The 15,894-nt window shown below is 54.4% G+C and overlaps 1 protein-coding gene across 1 annotated transcript in view; it reads right to left on the bottom strand.

The window, feature by feature from the left end:
* Positions 1-10,512: 10,512 nt before the first annotated feature.
* LRRC75B (leucine rich repeat containing 75B) overlaps positions 10,513-15,894 on the bottom strand; it is a 15,655-nt gene continuing 10,273 nt past the window's right edge. Inside the window, exons 5-7 of the mRNA XM_057744895.1 lie at positions 14,204-14,332; positions 12,519-12,633; positions 10,513-11,207 (exon numbers count right to left, since the gene is read on the bottom strand). Of these exons, the coding sequence (XP_057600878.1) occupies positions 10,513-11,207; positions 12,519-12,633; positions 14,204-14,332 (939 nt within the window). The remainder of the gene's footprint in view (positions 11,208-12,518; positions 12,634-14,203; positions 14,333-15,894) is intronic.

Below are 15,894 nucleotides of genomic sequence, written 5' to 3'. Positions count from 1 at the left end.
GGCTTGTGGGATCTCAGTTCCCCAACCAGGGATCAAACCCTTCGGCAGCTGAGTCCCAAACTGGACTGCCAGGGAATTCCCTGGAAGTTTTATAAAACAATCAAGAAAATTAACCTAAAACATAGAGCTTTATAAGCAGTTTTATATCCTGTACTTTCCAAAAAAATCAGTTATTCACATTGAAAGAGCAAATAGTTCTGAGAGGTTTATTGTGAAAAGCAGTAGCTGACCTGCCCTGTCGTGCATGGACTCCCCATCACCCATCTCCCTGATATTGTAATTCTGGTTAGATCATATTCAGTGTTTATGTTATTAGGGCTGGATACTTCAATTACAGCTAAGCCAGGTGGTAGACTAGATTACTTTCCTGCAGAACTTCCTTTTTCCTAGAATTCATAATCTTTACGTTCTTATTTGCTTAGTTTTCTATCTACTTGTCACTAGTTCAGCCCCAGACTTCTCTAAAGACATTAATACATCATCTATCTGATCAGTTTCTTGATTGTCCCAACCTGGACTGGCTTTCCTTTGTGCCTAAGGTATCGCCATTCTCATGGCCTTTCCTCTGTTGCATCTCCTGTTGTTTGTGTAATCTCCTCCTTTCATGGTTTATTCCCTCATCTGGTAGAGATCTGCTGTAGGAGGGGTGGTGCGTGGGAAGTGGCTTTTTGAGAGACGTTGCATGCCTGAAAATGGCGTGTTCTCTCATACTCAGTTGAGTGTGAGATCCTGGGCTGGAGCACATCTTCCCTAGAATTGTGAAGGCGCTGCTTTCTGCCTGGCGCCGTGAGCTGCTGTGGAGAAGGCTGAGGCCGTTCTGCGTGCTGACCTTCGTATCTGCCGCTCCCTTCTGTCGCCAGCGTTCCGAGACTCGCGCTGGCATGCCTTGGCACAGATCTGTTGGTGTGTCGTGCTGGGCTCATGCTGAACCTTTTCAGGATGGACTTTAATCCTTCATTTCTGGGAAGCTTTCTTCAATTACTTGTTAATGATTTCCTTCCTTTGGTGTTTTGATTTTTCTTTCTGGAATTCCTGTTATTCAGATACTGGGTCTCTTGGACTTCTCTTTTCTACTTCTGTTTTTCTTCTCTTTTCTCTCCTTGCCTCCCCTATCCCTCGTTTTCTTGTTTTTTGATCTCCTTTATAGATGTCCCCAAGTTGATTCTCTGAGGGTTCTTTTTTTTTGTTTTTAATGGAACCTCAGGACTTCCCTGGTAGTCCAGTGGCTAAGACTCTGTGCTTCCACTGCAGGGGGCATGGGTTCAGTCCCTGGTTGGGGAACTAAGATCCCACATGCCACACAGCATGGCCAAAAAAAAAAAAAAAAATAGGATCTCATTCCACGGTTGCAATATCTTCCTATCTCTGAAGACATTAATATGCTGTGTTGAAGCTTTCATCTCCTGCGTGATGTTTTCTTACCCCTTTCTGTTTTAATCTTTTGTGTTACAGACTTTCCTTAGCTGCCTGGCAATCACTGGTAGTCTACTTACATTTAAGAGAGGAGTATTAAACAGAATATGTGTTTGTAAGGTGACCTGATTGGACTTTTTTGAGTAAATCTCCAGTGTCCATACCTTTAGGACTTTCCTCTTGAGCTGGTCAGAGTCCTTGGAGAAACCTTCAGTCTCCTGTCAGGAGGGTTTACCCTGCTGGCCTGCTGGGAGCTCAGTGGGGGAAGAGGACGGGGATTTTCAGCGTTCATGGCCAGATCCACATCGTATTCCAGGTCTCTGGGAAGGCCTCCAAGTCCAGAAAGCTTACCCGCTCTGGAGAGTAAGCACCCAGCTTACTGCCACAGCTGGGGAGGGGCGGTCTCAAGACCATATGAAGGTCTGAATATTGAAGCACATGCTCTCTTTTTAAAAAACATGTCTTTTCTTGGAAAACATACTACTTTAAAATTGAAAACAAGTTGGCGAGGTAAAGAAGATACAGAACAAAGGATGATATCATAGAAAGATAACTAGACCACGACTCAAGAGATGGATTCCGGCTCTGCCTGCCTCCTCTACCAGTTCTCTCTAAGCCTGTGGTTTGTCATCTATACAAGGGAGGGTTTAAACTTAGTTAATTCATTGCTGCTTCTAGCCAAGATGGAGGTCATTGCCTAGACTTACCCTCATGCCTGGGGGAAAAAAAAATCAAAACCCAGGACGATGGAGAGTAATCCGTGAGAGATGGGAAACATGAGTGGGCTTACTGCCTTGTGGGAGTTGCCAGGCTATGACACAGGGAGGGAGACCTGCCAGGCGTTCTGGGTCGCGTCCACTGAGAGTCTAGAGAGGCCAAGGCAGCTCAAGTCCATCGGACAGAACAGCAGGGAGAAGAAAGCAGCACAGAGGACCCAGGGGGTCTGCAGAAGGTCCCTCTTGAATATTCAGAATACCAGTCAGCACACGAGTGTGAGGACACAGGCTGGGGAAGGAACCATGCAAAAGGACTATAACGGTGCCTGGCGTCACACAATGCTGGGAACAGCCCCTGTTCCCACCGACCAGAGAAGAGCTCTGCTCACAGGATAGTGGACAGACTGTTAAACCAAGAAGTTTATTTTAATCAGGTACAATAAGGTGACAAACTGGAGACGACTCCCTTGAAAGAAGAGTCAGTTGCAGCTTCTAAGAGCAGGGTGCGTGCCATGCCACGCAGGGCCCCAGGAGGAGATGGCAGGTTGGTCAGGAGGCAGGAGTGAAGGGGGAGCATGACCCAGGGTCTCGGAGGCGGTTTCTGCAGGGAAAGCATGGGTGCGGCAGGATAGGCCGGTTTGAGTAAGTCTCTAGTTGGGTAATTTGAACAAATCAGAGGGCTCTGAGCGATAGGAGTGGTCTCCAGTTTTGTGGTGCCTGACCCTGTGATTCATAGCAGGGGAGGCAATGGCTTGGTGTGTGAGCGGTAACAGTGGTCGGGGGTCGCCTTTGGATTGGTTGGTTTGTATGGAAAAGTATACCGTGCAGGCAAATTGTTTACTATCTCTAGGAATTAACTAACTCTAGGAGGGGCAGTCTCTCTGGGATTAGCAAGGCCCCAAGATGTCAAAGCACCATTTTAAAAATTGTAAAATACTCAATAAACATTTAAACACGAATAATACAAAAATATGATGTATTTTAAGACACGTTTCCAGGAAAATCTTGCCTCATCAATGAAATATTAGCCATAGACTGAGCTTTTCTGGGCCCAGCTGACGAATCATAGAACAGGACTTGAAAAGATCAAACTGCCTCCAGGTCAGTTCGCTGTGTTCTAGAACAAAGCCCAGAAAGATTTATAGGAACATAAAAATATCTAGCACCCTACAAAAGAAAGTTCACAGTGTCTGGCATCCAATCAAAGATTACCAGGCATGCAGAGAGGCTGGAAAGCACAACCTGTAATAAGGAGAAAAATCAAAACATCTAAAACTGACTCAGATACTAGAAGTAGCAGCAAAGGACATTGCAACAGTGGTTTTAACTCTTTCATATGTTCAAAAAGTTAAGTAGAGACATGGAAGGTCTAAGAAGAAGGGATGAGAGAGGTGTAAGGGGAGGAGAAAGGAGAAGAAAAAGAGGAGAAACTTCTCATTGAATTTACCTAGCTGGATGGGATTCACAGCAGATTAGACATTGCCGAAGAAAAGATCAATGAACTGTAAGGCATAGCTATAGAAACTATCCAAGATGAAACGCAAAGGAAAAAGAATTTGAAAAAGAAAAGAGCTTTGGGACAACTCAAAGTTTCCTAACATGGGTAATTGGAGTCCCCGAAGAGGAGGTGATGGGGGGACAGAAAAAGTGTTTGAATAAATAATGGCCAGAAACTTCCCAAACTGGATGAAAACTATAAACCTACAGATCCCGGAAGCTAAATGAACTCCAAGCACAAGGAAACGACACCAAGGCATATATCATAACTCAAAACCAGTGGTGAAGAGAAAAATTCCAAAAGACAGGGACTTCCTTGATGATGCAGTGGTTAAGAATCCGCCTGCCAATGCAGGGGACACAGGTTTAATCCCTGGTCCAGGAAGATTCCCACATGCCACGGAGCAACTAAGCCTGTGCACCACAAGAACTGAGTCTGCACTCTAGAGCCTGCGAGCCACAACTGCTGAGCCCATGTGCCGTAACTACTGAAGCCCGTGCGCCTAGAGCCCATGCTCCACAACAAGAGAAGCCACTGCACTGAGAGTAGCCCCTCTTCATGCACCGCAATGAAGAGTAGCCCCCTCTTGGCACAGCTAGAGAGCCTGTGTGCAGCAACGAAGACAGTGCAGCCATAAATAAATAAGCATAATTTTTTAAAAAGAAGCTAGAGAAAAAAGAAATGTTATAATCAGAGAACGATAAAGATAACATTTCTCATTGGGAACCATGCAAATATGAAAATAGAGAAGCAACCTCTTCAAAGTATTGACAGAAAAAAAACTATCAATCTAGAATTCAATACCTCGGGGCATAAATCTTTTTATGATGGAAGCTAAATAAAATGTTTTCAGACATACAAAGGCTGAAAAAACTTCATCACCAGGAGACCTGCTATACAAAAAATGTTAAAGGACATCCTTCTAGCAAAAGGAAAATTAGACCAGGTGGAAATCTGGAGCAAAGATTGCATTATGGGGCTTATGACATGTAAAATGCATGACAATATTAGCATAAAGGCTAAGAGAGGAAAATGTATACTATTATAAATGTCTTATACTAGAAGTGGTATACTACTTGAAGTCTGTGATAACAACATATAATATAAACCCCACAGCAATGCTAAAATAACAAAGAATTAAGCCAACATTCAACTGTCCAACAGCTAATGGATGGATAAACAAAGGTGATATATCTGTACAGTTAGAATATTATCTAGCCATTAAAAGGGATGAGTTACTGACACATGCTACAACGTGGGTGAATTTTGAAAACACTGTAAGTGAAACAAGACACAGAAGGCCACATATTGTACAATCCCATGTATATGAAATGTCCATAATAAGCAAATTCACAGACACAAAGCAGATGAGTGATTGCCAGAGACTGGGAGAGGGGAGAATACAGGCATGCCTGCTTCATGGGTGTGGCGTTTCTTTTTGGGGTAATGAAAAAGTTCTGTTATTAGATAGTGATGCTGGTTGCACAACATGGAGCGTGTACTAAAAACAACTCAATTGCACACTTTAAAATGGTTAGCCTTGAAAAATTGTATATTTTGTGGATTTTACTTCAATGAAAAGTTAAGGCAACAAAGGAGATTTATGATGGATTAATAAATAATCATTCCAAAAGAAGGCAGCAAAAGAGGAGCAAAGAACAGATGGGATAAATAGAAAATAAATGGGAAGATGATAGACTTAAGTCTCACCATGTCAGTAATCACAGTAAATGTGAATGGTGTAAGCACTGCAATTGAAAAGCAGAGATTGTCAGATTGGGTTCAAAAAGCAAAAGCCAGCTACATGCTACCTACAAGAAACACTGTAAACACAAAGACATAAATAGGTTAAAAGTAAAAGGAGGGGAAAGAATACCACTGCTAACATTAGTTGAAAGAAAGCTGGAGTAGCTGTATTAATATCAGACAAGCAGGTTTCTGGGATAATGAAAGTCATTTCATAATGATGACAGGGTCAGTTAATCAAGGAGCCCTAACAATCTTAAACATTTATGCATCTAATAATAAAGCTTCAAAATATATGAAATAAAAAATGCATAGAAATAAGAAAAACATAAGTGCAGTGAGAGTTCAGTTCTCTCAATAACTGATAGAGCAAGTGAGCAGAAAATCAGCAAGGATGTAGTAGATTTGAACAACACGGTAAGTCAACTTGGCTTTGATTAACACAGGACCCCCACAATAGTAGAATACACATTCTTCTCAAGTTCACACAGAACATTTATGAAGATTCAAAAGGCTTCAAGCCACATGATGTCTGACCACCACGTAATTTAGAAATCATTTAACATAAGGATCCTTGAGAAATCTCGCAACATTTGGAAACAACACACTTCTAAGTAACCCATGGATCGAAGAAGAAACCGAAAGAGAAATTGAAAAGTAGTCTGTACTGACTTGAAAATGGAAACACAACATAGCAGAATTTGTGGGATGCCACGAAAGCAGAACTTGGAGAATCATTTATAGCACTACCAACTGAAGACTGTCACTAGCATTCAGTGCCTCAGGATTGAATATTAGCCACTGGAGCCCATGACCTTCAACACACCCTGAAAGGAGTTCAGGGCAGAGATCAGGAATGAGGGGCCGTGCTCTGGGAAAACTGGCAGAACAGACTATAAGAGAGTTAGGTATCTTCAGGAGAAATTTTTTATGAACCTGGATTCTTGCATCTTCCCTTAGAAAAGCACTAAATCATTAACTAAGATTTCTTTTCCTTGTGACTAGCAGTAACCTTCTACTGAGATGTCTGCTTGGTTGCACCTACCCCCTGTGCCAAAACCACATATATACTGACCTCTCCCCTTAACCTCTTCTGAACAGCTTGTTGAGCTATCTGAGAGGCTCTGTCCCGGGCTACAGTCCTCAGTAAGACACCGTATAAACTCGACGCACAGCTTTTACATTGTGTGTTTTTGATTTGTGTTTTGTTTTTAAGTAGCACTGAACACCTATATGAGGAAAAAAGAAAGGTCTCAGGTCAATGATCTCAGCTATGTTAATATCAGACAAGAAGATTTCATTTAAGAATCTGGAGGGAATTCCCTGGCGGTCCAGTGGTTAGGACTCTGCGCTTTCACTGCTGAAGGCCTGGGTTCAATCCCTGGTCAGGGAACTAGGATCCTGCAAGCTGCGAGGCACAGCCAAAAAAAAAAAAAAAGAGAGAGAGAGAATGTTAGAACAACTTCGTGTCAACAAATTCCACAACTTAGATGAAATGGACAAATTCCTTGAAAGATCCAGAATACAAACACTCACTCTAAGAAGTAATAGCTAAACTGAATAGCTCTACAGCTACTAAAGAAATTGGAACTGTAGTTGAAAACCTTCCCACAAAGAACACCTCAGGCTCATGTGCCTTCACTGAGGAATTTGTCCAGGTACTTTAGGAAGAAGTAATATCAATTCTACACAAACTCTTGCCAAAAAATTGAAGAGAAGGGAATACATCTCAACACATTCTGTGAGACCAGCATTACCCTGACACCAAAGCCAGGCAAAGATACAAGAAAAGAAAACCATCCTAAGGAATCACTACCCGAGAGAAAAGGAAATACGTGCAGAACCTTGTACGTGCATATTCACAGCAGCTTCATTGGTAGTAGCTAAACACGGGGAGCAATCCGAATGTCCACCCACAGGCGAGTGAACTGTGGTCCACCCATCCGGGAGAATGCGACTCAGCAGTTACAAGGGACTGCCGACACCCGTGACGCTGCGGGAGTCTCAGTTACGCTCGGTGGGAGAGGCCGTAAGAAGGAGCACATGCGCTATGATTCCACGTGTCTACAGCTAGCAGGTGCACACTCATCCGTAGACGCAGGCCGATGGGTGCTTGGGGAAGGAGGGCGAAGGGACGGTAGGAGGGAGGCATTGCCAAGGTGCACGAGGCAACTTCTGGGTGTGGCTTTTGGGTGTTTACTTGCTCCAGGGCGGTGTGGCTGGAAACCTGTCCCCGCTGCAGGGTGCCTGCCAGCAGGGCCGCCATGATGTCTCCTGCTTTGGATGGCCTCTCGCAGGGCTTGCTGGTAATCCTCCGGCAGGAATTTGGGTGAAGCATCAGGGGTTAGCATCCGAGACTGAAGCCAGGCCGCCTGGCTCACTTCCCAGCTCCTCCAGTTCTAGCCCTTTGATGGTCACTCAGCCTCTCCCTGACTTAGCTCACTCACCTCCAGAAACGGAGGTGGTCGTAGCACTCACCTCCTACAAGTGCAGAGGGAATTCAAGGAGGGTAAAGCCGTCGGAATAGTGCTTGGCCCCGAGAGAGGTTACGAAAGTGCTCTTAAATGAGTACATGGTTTCCGCCCTGCCTCGTCCCGAGGTTGGGGTTCCTGCCAGTGCCGCCCAGGGAGCCCTGGCTGGAGGCCCCGCTGACGCTACAGAGCATCTGGCCTGCGCCCCTCACACAGCAGGCACTTTCCAGTCCTCGTGTCACCGCCCTCCAGCAGGATCAGGGGAGGCTTGGTGAGCCCCATTCCCGAGATGAGGGAGCAGGCCCCGAGAGGACCACACCGCCAACAGGGGACGGGGCGGGACCAGGCCAGGTCTGTCTGCCTCCAAGACCAACCCTAACTCTAACCAGCCTGATCGAAGCCCACGTGGTGCCTCCTCGGACTGGAAGCAGGGTGGAGCAGGCCTGGAGGCCCGAGGTCTGTCTGCCCACCACGATGTGTGACTTCCCGGGGTGTCCCTGCCTGCAGAGTAGCCTCGCTGGTGGTCGTAAGGGCCCCTGGAAGGGGCTTTGGACACCTGCATGAGAACAGGGTCAGCCTGCCTCTCCCGAGCTGTTTCCTGCTCCCGCCCAGCCAGTGCATTGCTTGCAGCCATCGGAGAGGCGGGGAGATTGAGACCAGCTGCAGCCACATGGATTCTGCCAGAGCTCGCCCGGCGACACTCGGTCAAGGTCCTCACACCATCCTGGTGAGAATCTCCCCGAGCGGTCGTGTTCGTCACATTCAAGGTTTGTGGGTAGATGTGGGCCGGGGTGGGCAGGGAGCGAGGGGGCAGGAGGGCAGGAGGGACACAGACAGCTTGGTGTTTCTCCAGCCGGGAGTTGCAGGACACGGGCTTGTCAGCGTGCCTGGCCACAGGCCGGCTTCCTCATCCTTCTCCTCTCCGTGGCCCCTTCTACCTCCACCCAATGTGCCTCCCTCCCGGGGAGCCTGAGCCCCCTGTCCCAGAGTGGGGACACAGGAGACATTTCTGTGGCTCCCAAGCCACCGGGCAGGCCCATGTCTTTTTTTTTTTTTCCTGAATTGATATACACCAGTGTTTATTTACAGATAATCATAATTCCATAAAGAGTGAAAGTAAAGTTGAAAATAAAATAAGGTACTGAATTAAAGGTGGTCAACTTTCTGTAGTTGAAAGTATAAGAGGAAGAAAATTTCAACTTAAATATCTTACATGGACCAACATAGCTAATGTAGTCTTACCTAGCGTCTATAATGTTATTTGCATAGGCCCATGTCTTTAAAGCAAGGAGGGCAGGGAGGGGCCAGGACCCTAGGATGCAGCGTTGAGAGCCGGGGGGACAGTGGACGGCGGCCCCACTTAACAGAGGGGAGAAGGAGAGACCCAGGGCCGGAGAGGGGAGGGCCCGGCCAGGTTGGGAGCAGAGCTGGGCTGAACCAGGGGCTCTTCATGCCCTTCACGCCTCCCGATAGAGGGTTCCACCAAAAGCAGTGAGACCGGCGGGGCCCGAACTCAGGGCCGGCAGGCAACGCAGGAGAGGACCTTCTTTTTCTCACCGCCTCCCGTCAGTCCTGGGACCGACATCACCTTTCTTGGCCATCTCCCTTCTGGCCCAAGAGACTGTTGTGCATCCGGCCGCCTGGGGGCGTGTGTAACCAGTGCTGACTCGCAGTCCCCTGTGGGCCAGGGCTATGGGCGAAGGTCAGCTGGTGGGCCCAGGGGCACTAGCCAGGGGGACACCCACCTTCTCCTTGGCCTGTGCGGTCTCTCCTCATCCAGCAGGATCCCTCTGCCCCTAGTCCTGACCTCCCAGCTCTGCAGGGGAGCCTTGGGCCATGCATGGCTTCCCCACTGCAGCCTCTGTGCCCCCGACACCTTCCTTGTCCCTGCCCGGCTCCTAGTGGAACTCCAGCTCCCCACACAGGGCTGGGAGGTGACCATGGTGTCCAGTCTGGAGCCTGCCCTTGCGGTGCTTGGGGAGGATGGGAGACAGCCCCCTGCTGGGAGACGACCACCTGCTGGGGCAGCCTGGTCCTGCTCCTTCCCTCCCCGCCCCCCCTGCTGGGCGTGCCCACCTCATCCCCTGCGTGCTCCCTTGGGGTCCCCCCCAGGGGAGGACTCTGCATGGGGGCCCCCAGGGCCTGGAGGGAACACAAAGCTCTTTGTCTCTGGCCTGATGTCTCTCCTCCCCCCTGCGGAGTTGCGCACTCGCCAAGTACAGGAGGCCTGGGGGGGTGGGGGGGTGGGTACCAGGGCTGGTGGACAGCGATGTGCCCTGTGGGAGATCAGCCTTGCTCCCTGTCGGCACAGGCTTGTGCCCGGCCTAGAGGGCCCTGAGGGAGAGGTCAGCAGCCTGGGCTTAGGCACAAGTTCTGCCCCTCTCTGGGCTCCCTCCTCAAGGTGCCCAAGCCCTGCCGAGACATGAGGGCCAGGTCCTGGGAGGCCTCCTCCAACTCCCCACCCACAGATGGACCTTCCCTGCTTCTTTGATCCCCATGGGAATCCTGCCCAGGGAGCACCCGGCAGAGGTCAGTATGAGCTTGGTCTCTCCCTTTTGGGCAGGCAGGGCTCCCAAGTTCCAGCCACCCCTCCCTGGACCCCAGCTGCAAGGCTGGTGCTTAGTGGCCCTGAGGCCCACAGTGAAGAAAGTCTGAGGCAGAGGGAGCATCACCCTTTATTGTGGGGTCTGCACAGCAGGTGCCGGGCCCCTCCTGCTGAGAGAAGGCTGAGACTCCAGGCTGGACCGGCCATCCAGCCTCCAGTGAGCCCATCTTCCTCTGCACACTGCATCGGGGCCTGGGGGCGGGGACCTCTGCCTCCATCACCCGTCCCAGGTGCGCGGCAGCATTGCCCGTCAGGAAGCAGGAGCCGGGGCAGGTGGCAGGTCACCTGGGGCTCGGGCCCCGGCCCCGCAGCTGCAGAGCCCCAGCCGGAGGAAAGGGCGCTGGCCCCGGCTGCGCCACCCTCAGGCTCCAGGTCCAGGCCCTCGTAGATGGTGGGCAGCGAGGTACGCTGGCTCAGCCGCCGGTGCAGGCCCGCCACCAGGGGCTGGGGCAGGGAGGCCACATCCACGTTGTGGCCCAGGCCCACCCAGGCCAGCGCCGGGAACTTGGCGGTGTCCTTGACGGCCTCGGTGAGCTCGCGGGCAGCGGCCCGGTTGCCGTTGAGCAGGAGCTGGGGGAGGCGGGGCAGCGGCCGCCGCAGCAGCGCGTCGCTCAGCCCCGTGAAGCTCAGGTCCAGCACCGCCAGCCCGGCACCCTGGCTGCCCAGGGAGCGCGCGATGTGCTGCACGGCCCTCACCGACCGCGGGAGGTTCATGGTCTCCGCCGCCGGCAGAGTCTTCTGCAGGCTGCCCTTGAGGCTGTGGGAGAGTCGTGGGCAGGGAGGGACTGAGCAAGGGCCACCCCAGCCGCAGTGACCTGTCCGTCCGGGCAGCCCAGGGCGGCGGCGAGGCCCAAGCCCTGCAGAGGGCCACTTCCTAGGTGAGCGGCCCCGGGCCACGCGCGGAACCCCCCTGAGCCTGTCTCCCCGCTGGCTAAGAGGCGGCCTGGCCGTGAGGATTAGACGCACTTGCGTGAAGGCTCCATGAGCTGTTATTATAAAAACCCGCCGTCTGCCCGCATCGCCACACCTGGTACAATTCTTGTCTTTTATTTTTATGCCAACCCAGTGGGGAGGGAATGATCACCCTCTTCTGCAGAGGAGCAGACGGGTACTCGGCAAGGTGACGTGACCTTCCACAGTGACACACCACTAAGGGGGAGTGCTCTGACCCCTGAGCCCACACTTTTGTCTCACGGTCCTCCTCTAAGGCTGACCCTTTAGGAATAAGGTTCGATGTTCCTGCAGGGGTGACGGAGTATCAGGCTGGCCCCGCGCAGCCTTGGGGGCTAGAGAGGGAACCGGCCCAGGGTGAGCAAGAGGGTGGTGTTGGGGGACAGGGGCGGGGACCTGCCCCGGAGGGGGGCTCCCTGTGTCCTGAGCTGGAAGGGAAGTTTAGAGACGAGGAGGGTCCCCCACTGCTCCCGGAACCGCCTCTAGTTCTCTCCTGTCATTTGAACGTGGGCCTGCCTGGGGGCTGAGAGCAGCAGGAGCACCTCCAGGGCCCCCACCTGCCAGGGCGGGGGACAACCCCAGGGGCTCCTGGCTCAGCGTGGGACACCAGGCCGGAGATGGGGCAAGCAGGGGAGAGCACCCGGGCTCGGGTGCCCGTGGCCTGCTCCCAGGCAGAGTCCTTGGCCACGAGGCTGTGAGGACGTAACTGAGGGGGACCCCGAGGCAGAGTGAGCTGCTGGGCTGGCCGCGAAGGCCTCGGCTTCAGGCAGCCTGGGAAAGAGTCCCCAAGGGCTGCGGGAAGCAGGGCTGTGTGGCCTTGGGCGAGACACTCTGCCTCTCCCAGCCTCCGTTTCCTTCCCTGTCAAACAAGAGTCACGGCCCAGACCCCGCCCCCCTCCCAGCCCGTCGTGGGGACTCAGCTGACTCCTGCTGAGGTCATCTTGGTCCGCGGGGGCAGGCCCTGTGACAGGCCGGGCGCTGAGGGACGGGCAGATGGCAGGAGGCAGTCACAGGAGGGGCCCGCAGGGTGGGATCTCAGGCACCAGCTCTTGCTGAGAGAGGCCTGGGAAGGGACCCCCAGGGCCTGGGCGGCGGGGCTGTGGCCGGGCTGCCTTATCAGCTCTGGGTCTTCCTCCGGGGCAGGCTGGCCCCCCGCTGCCGCTTGGCGTGAGGGGGGAGGTGGTAGAGGAGCTGCCGGCAGGTCTTGTCCAAGGACTCCCAGAGCTCACAGTCCTGCAGGGGCAGCGCCGTCAGGGGAGGCTGCGCCCCGCCCGCCCCCAGGCCTCGGGGACCCGAGCGTGCGCACAGCCGGTCATCACGGATCGCTGAGCCGCCCACTGGCTCCCCCTCCGCCCCCGCCCCCCGCCCTGCCGTGGCCTGGCACGGAGCCAGGGGAGGCTGCCCACTGGGCGCTGGACAGGCTGGTCCGAGGCCCGCGGTGCCCGGCGGGAGGAAGCCCAGACAATGGGCCCTTGTTCCCTGTCCTCAGGCCCTGGGCCAGAGTCTCGGGCTCTCCGCTGGCTCCCTGTCCACCCTCGGCGCCCCCCGGGGACTCGCCACGGGGGGAGGCAGGACCAGGCCCCTCCGGGGAGCCCTGCTCCGCGGACGCCACCCCCAGGGAATAGGAACGAGCCAGGTCAGCACGCTCTTCTTCCTCTCACTCTCCAAGCGAGACCGCGCCCGTGGGGCCTGGGTCTGGGCTGCGCGGGGGGAGGGTTATGTTCTGCAGCACCACCACCTGGCTCTCTCTCGCTCCCAAGTGGGCCCTTGCAGAGGCCCAGCTCGGGCAGATGCGGGCTGGCTGCTTTCCACACGCGGGCCCTGCGCACGCTCCACCCCCGGCACATTCTTTCCTCCAGTCCCTCCGTTAACAGCACGCACGGTGGCAGGAAGCCCTGGGGTCACGGTGATGGCTCTAGGCTAGCCTCAGAGAACCCTCGGGGACAAGTGCCCCCGGACGTGGCCGTTCAGAGCTGGCAGGGCCTGCACTGGGCACCCCTCTTTCACGCAGGGGCTCACCGTGAGGAGGGGCTGGGGACTGGGGGCCAGCCACAGGCTATAACAGAAGTGCGGCACCGTCCATGCTCACGGTAGGACGTCCGCGGGTGCCGACACAGCGGGCGGGGACGGGTGTCCTGGGCAGACGCGGTGGCATGAAGGGAGTGGAGGCTGCAGGTGGCAGGTGCCACCTCAACATGAGGAGGGCTTGTGGTTTGAGCTGCTGTGGGTTGCAGAGGGACCTTGTCCCCAAGGGTACGTGTGGACAGGGGTTCCAGCCGAGGACGGCTCTCTTCTGGCTCTAGGAGTCAGGGGCTGGGAGTCTGGTTCCATCGGTGGATTTGTCAGAATGTTCTGTATCCTGAAGGGTCCTCATATGACTTCCTACCTGGGTCCCAGGGCCTGGTGCACAGAGGTACCCCCCAGGAAATGGGTCTAGGGACTTCCCTAGCGGTCCAGTGGTTACGGCTCCGTGCTTCCACAGCAAGGGGCACGGGTTCAGTCCCTGGTCGGGGAACTAAAATACTGCATGCCATGTGGCAGGGCCCCCCCCCCAAAAAAAAAAAAAAAAAGGGAAACAGGTCTACCCAACAGATGACCTTCCAGGGCCGGGAAAGCACAATTCCCACATGCTCCAGCTGCTGGCCAGCCTCATGCACTGAAACTGGCATCAGGTCCCAGAGAGGGACCGCAACCTGCCTGAGGCCACGCAGCAGGCCAGGTGAGGGCCCAGATCCTAGCTCCCCGCCCTGGGCTCTCCTGGCCCCTGTCCGCCACACTTCCCAGCCTGGGGCCCGTACCTCACCGACCTGGGGCACTGCAGGTGCCAGGCCAGGTGCACAAGCAGGTCGTGGGAGATGGGGTCCAGCAGACTGAGGAAGGCCACGTTCCTGCAGAGGATGTCTGTGAGGAGGAGCCCCTCGAGGCCCAGGTCCTGCAGGTAGTGAGAGTGGAGTGAGCCCAGGGCACGAGGCCTCCCTCCCCCGGGCCCCATCCCAGCCAGCCAGAGCCTCTCACATCCGTTCCCCGCTCTCCATGTCCCCACCTGAGGCTTGCTGGAGTCCCCCCACAGGGGCAATGGGTCCACTTTCCGGGGCAGGTGTGGACTCTAGATCAGCAGAGGGCCGGTGTATTGGGGGCCTCAGGGTGGCAGTAAGGGGGTCCGGGAACCCCTAGACACGTTCCCTGGAGGTGAAACTTTCTGCAGAGACCCCCTGGCTCCTCTGGGATTGGCCCTGTCTGGGGGATTCTCTGGGGACTCCTCTGATGACCCCCAAAGGCCCCTGCCCTCCACCATCCCCTGTGGGCCCCCTGCCTCTATCCGCCGGGCCCCGAGCCCTCCTGAGCTGTGGCTATCATCTCTTTGCTGATGGGTCCAGACCCTTCTGGTCAGGGTGGAACTTTCTCAGCTCAGAGGATGTCCCAAAGGCAGCTCAGACGGGGCGTGTCTTGCCTCCTGTGCCCCAGCTCAGTAAAGGGTGCCACCCTCCCCACCTTCCCAGGCACTTGGGCCAGAGCCCAGGAATCACCCCACACTCTTCCTTTACCCCCTTTCTGCCCAGCTCTCCCCGCCCCAACCCACTGCTCAAGGGACTTCAGCCCTCATCCCCTAACAGCCTCCTCCTGAGGCTCCCGGCCTTCTGACATCCGTCCAGCCCACCCTCGTGCTGCCACACACCTGAGCTTGACCCCTCAACCCCTTTACCCCTTCGGCAGAGACCAAACGCTCTCGAGGTTGTATGATGGCAGAGACGCCTACAGCCTCAGAACTCCCTGTGGGCTGGCCTTCATGCCCTCTCCCACCCACCAGCCTCCTTGTCCAGCCCCCACGCCTCCTCCCCCTCACACAGACCCCGCCTTCAGGTCCCTGGTCTGCCCTGGCCTTCCTGCCTGCACCCTTGGCCCCCTCCTCCTGCTCTCCCATAGGTCTGGTGTGGTGCCTTTCAGGGGGTCCACTCAGAGGATATGCTAACACGCTGATGGCACAGGCACAGCCAGGAAGGGCCTCCAGACCCTATGTGGGCCCTGCCCAAGCTGGAGAGTGACACGTTCTGTGCATGAGCCCAGGACACAGGAGGCCAGGCCAGGCTGGAGTGCCCAAGGGCCATACCTGCAGAGTCCCTGTAAGTTACGGGGCAGGACAGGCTCCTCACTGGGCCTCAAGTCCCAACCTCTGAGACACCAGGGGGCATCCTGGCGGGCTCTCCAGCGAAAATGCCCTGCTGGCTCCTTGCGCTCCAGAGGCCTCACCAGACAGATCTGTGCCTCTGCACAGTCTCTGAAGGACTCCCGCTGCTCTCTTGTTTGCATTTTAAACATGGTTCAAGTTGGGGGTGCCAGCTGGGGAGGATCCAGAAGAAGGGAGGGGGCTGGTGAGCCCGGGGTTGACTGGGTCCCAGATGCAGCCTGCCTTCTGCGGGTGTGGACAGCTCCCCTTAAAGGGCCAGCCCCACCCTTCCAGCCCGCTGAGCACCAAGAAAGGAAAACCCAGTGCAG

The sequence above is a fragment of the Hippopotamus amphibius genome, chromosome 8, assembly GCF_030028045.1.
Source record: "Hippopotamus amphibius kiboko isolate mHipAmp2 chromosome 8, mHipAmp2.hap2, whole genome shotgun sequence".
NCBI classification, from domain to species: domain Eukaryota; kingdom Metazoa; phylum Chordata; class Mammalia; order Artiodactyla; family Hippopotamidae; genus Hippopotamus; species Hippopotamus amphibius.
The sequence above is the reverse complement of the archived record's forward strand: the minus strand, read 5'-3'. Positions and strand labels throughout refer to the sequence as shown.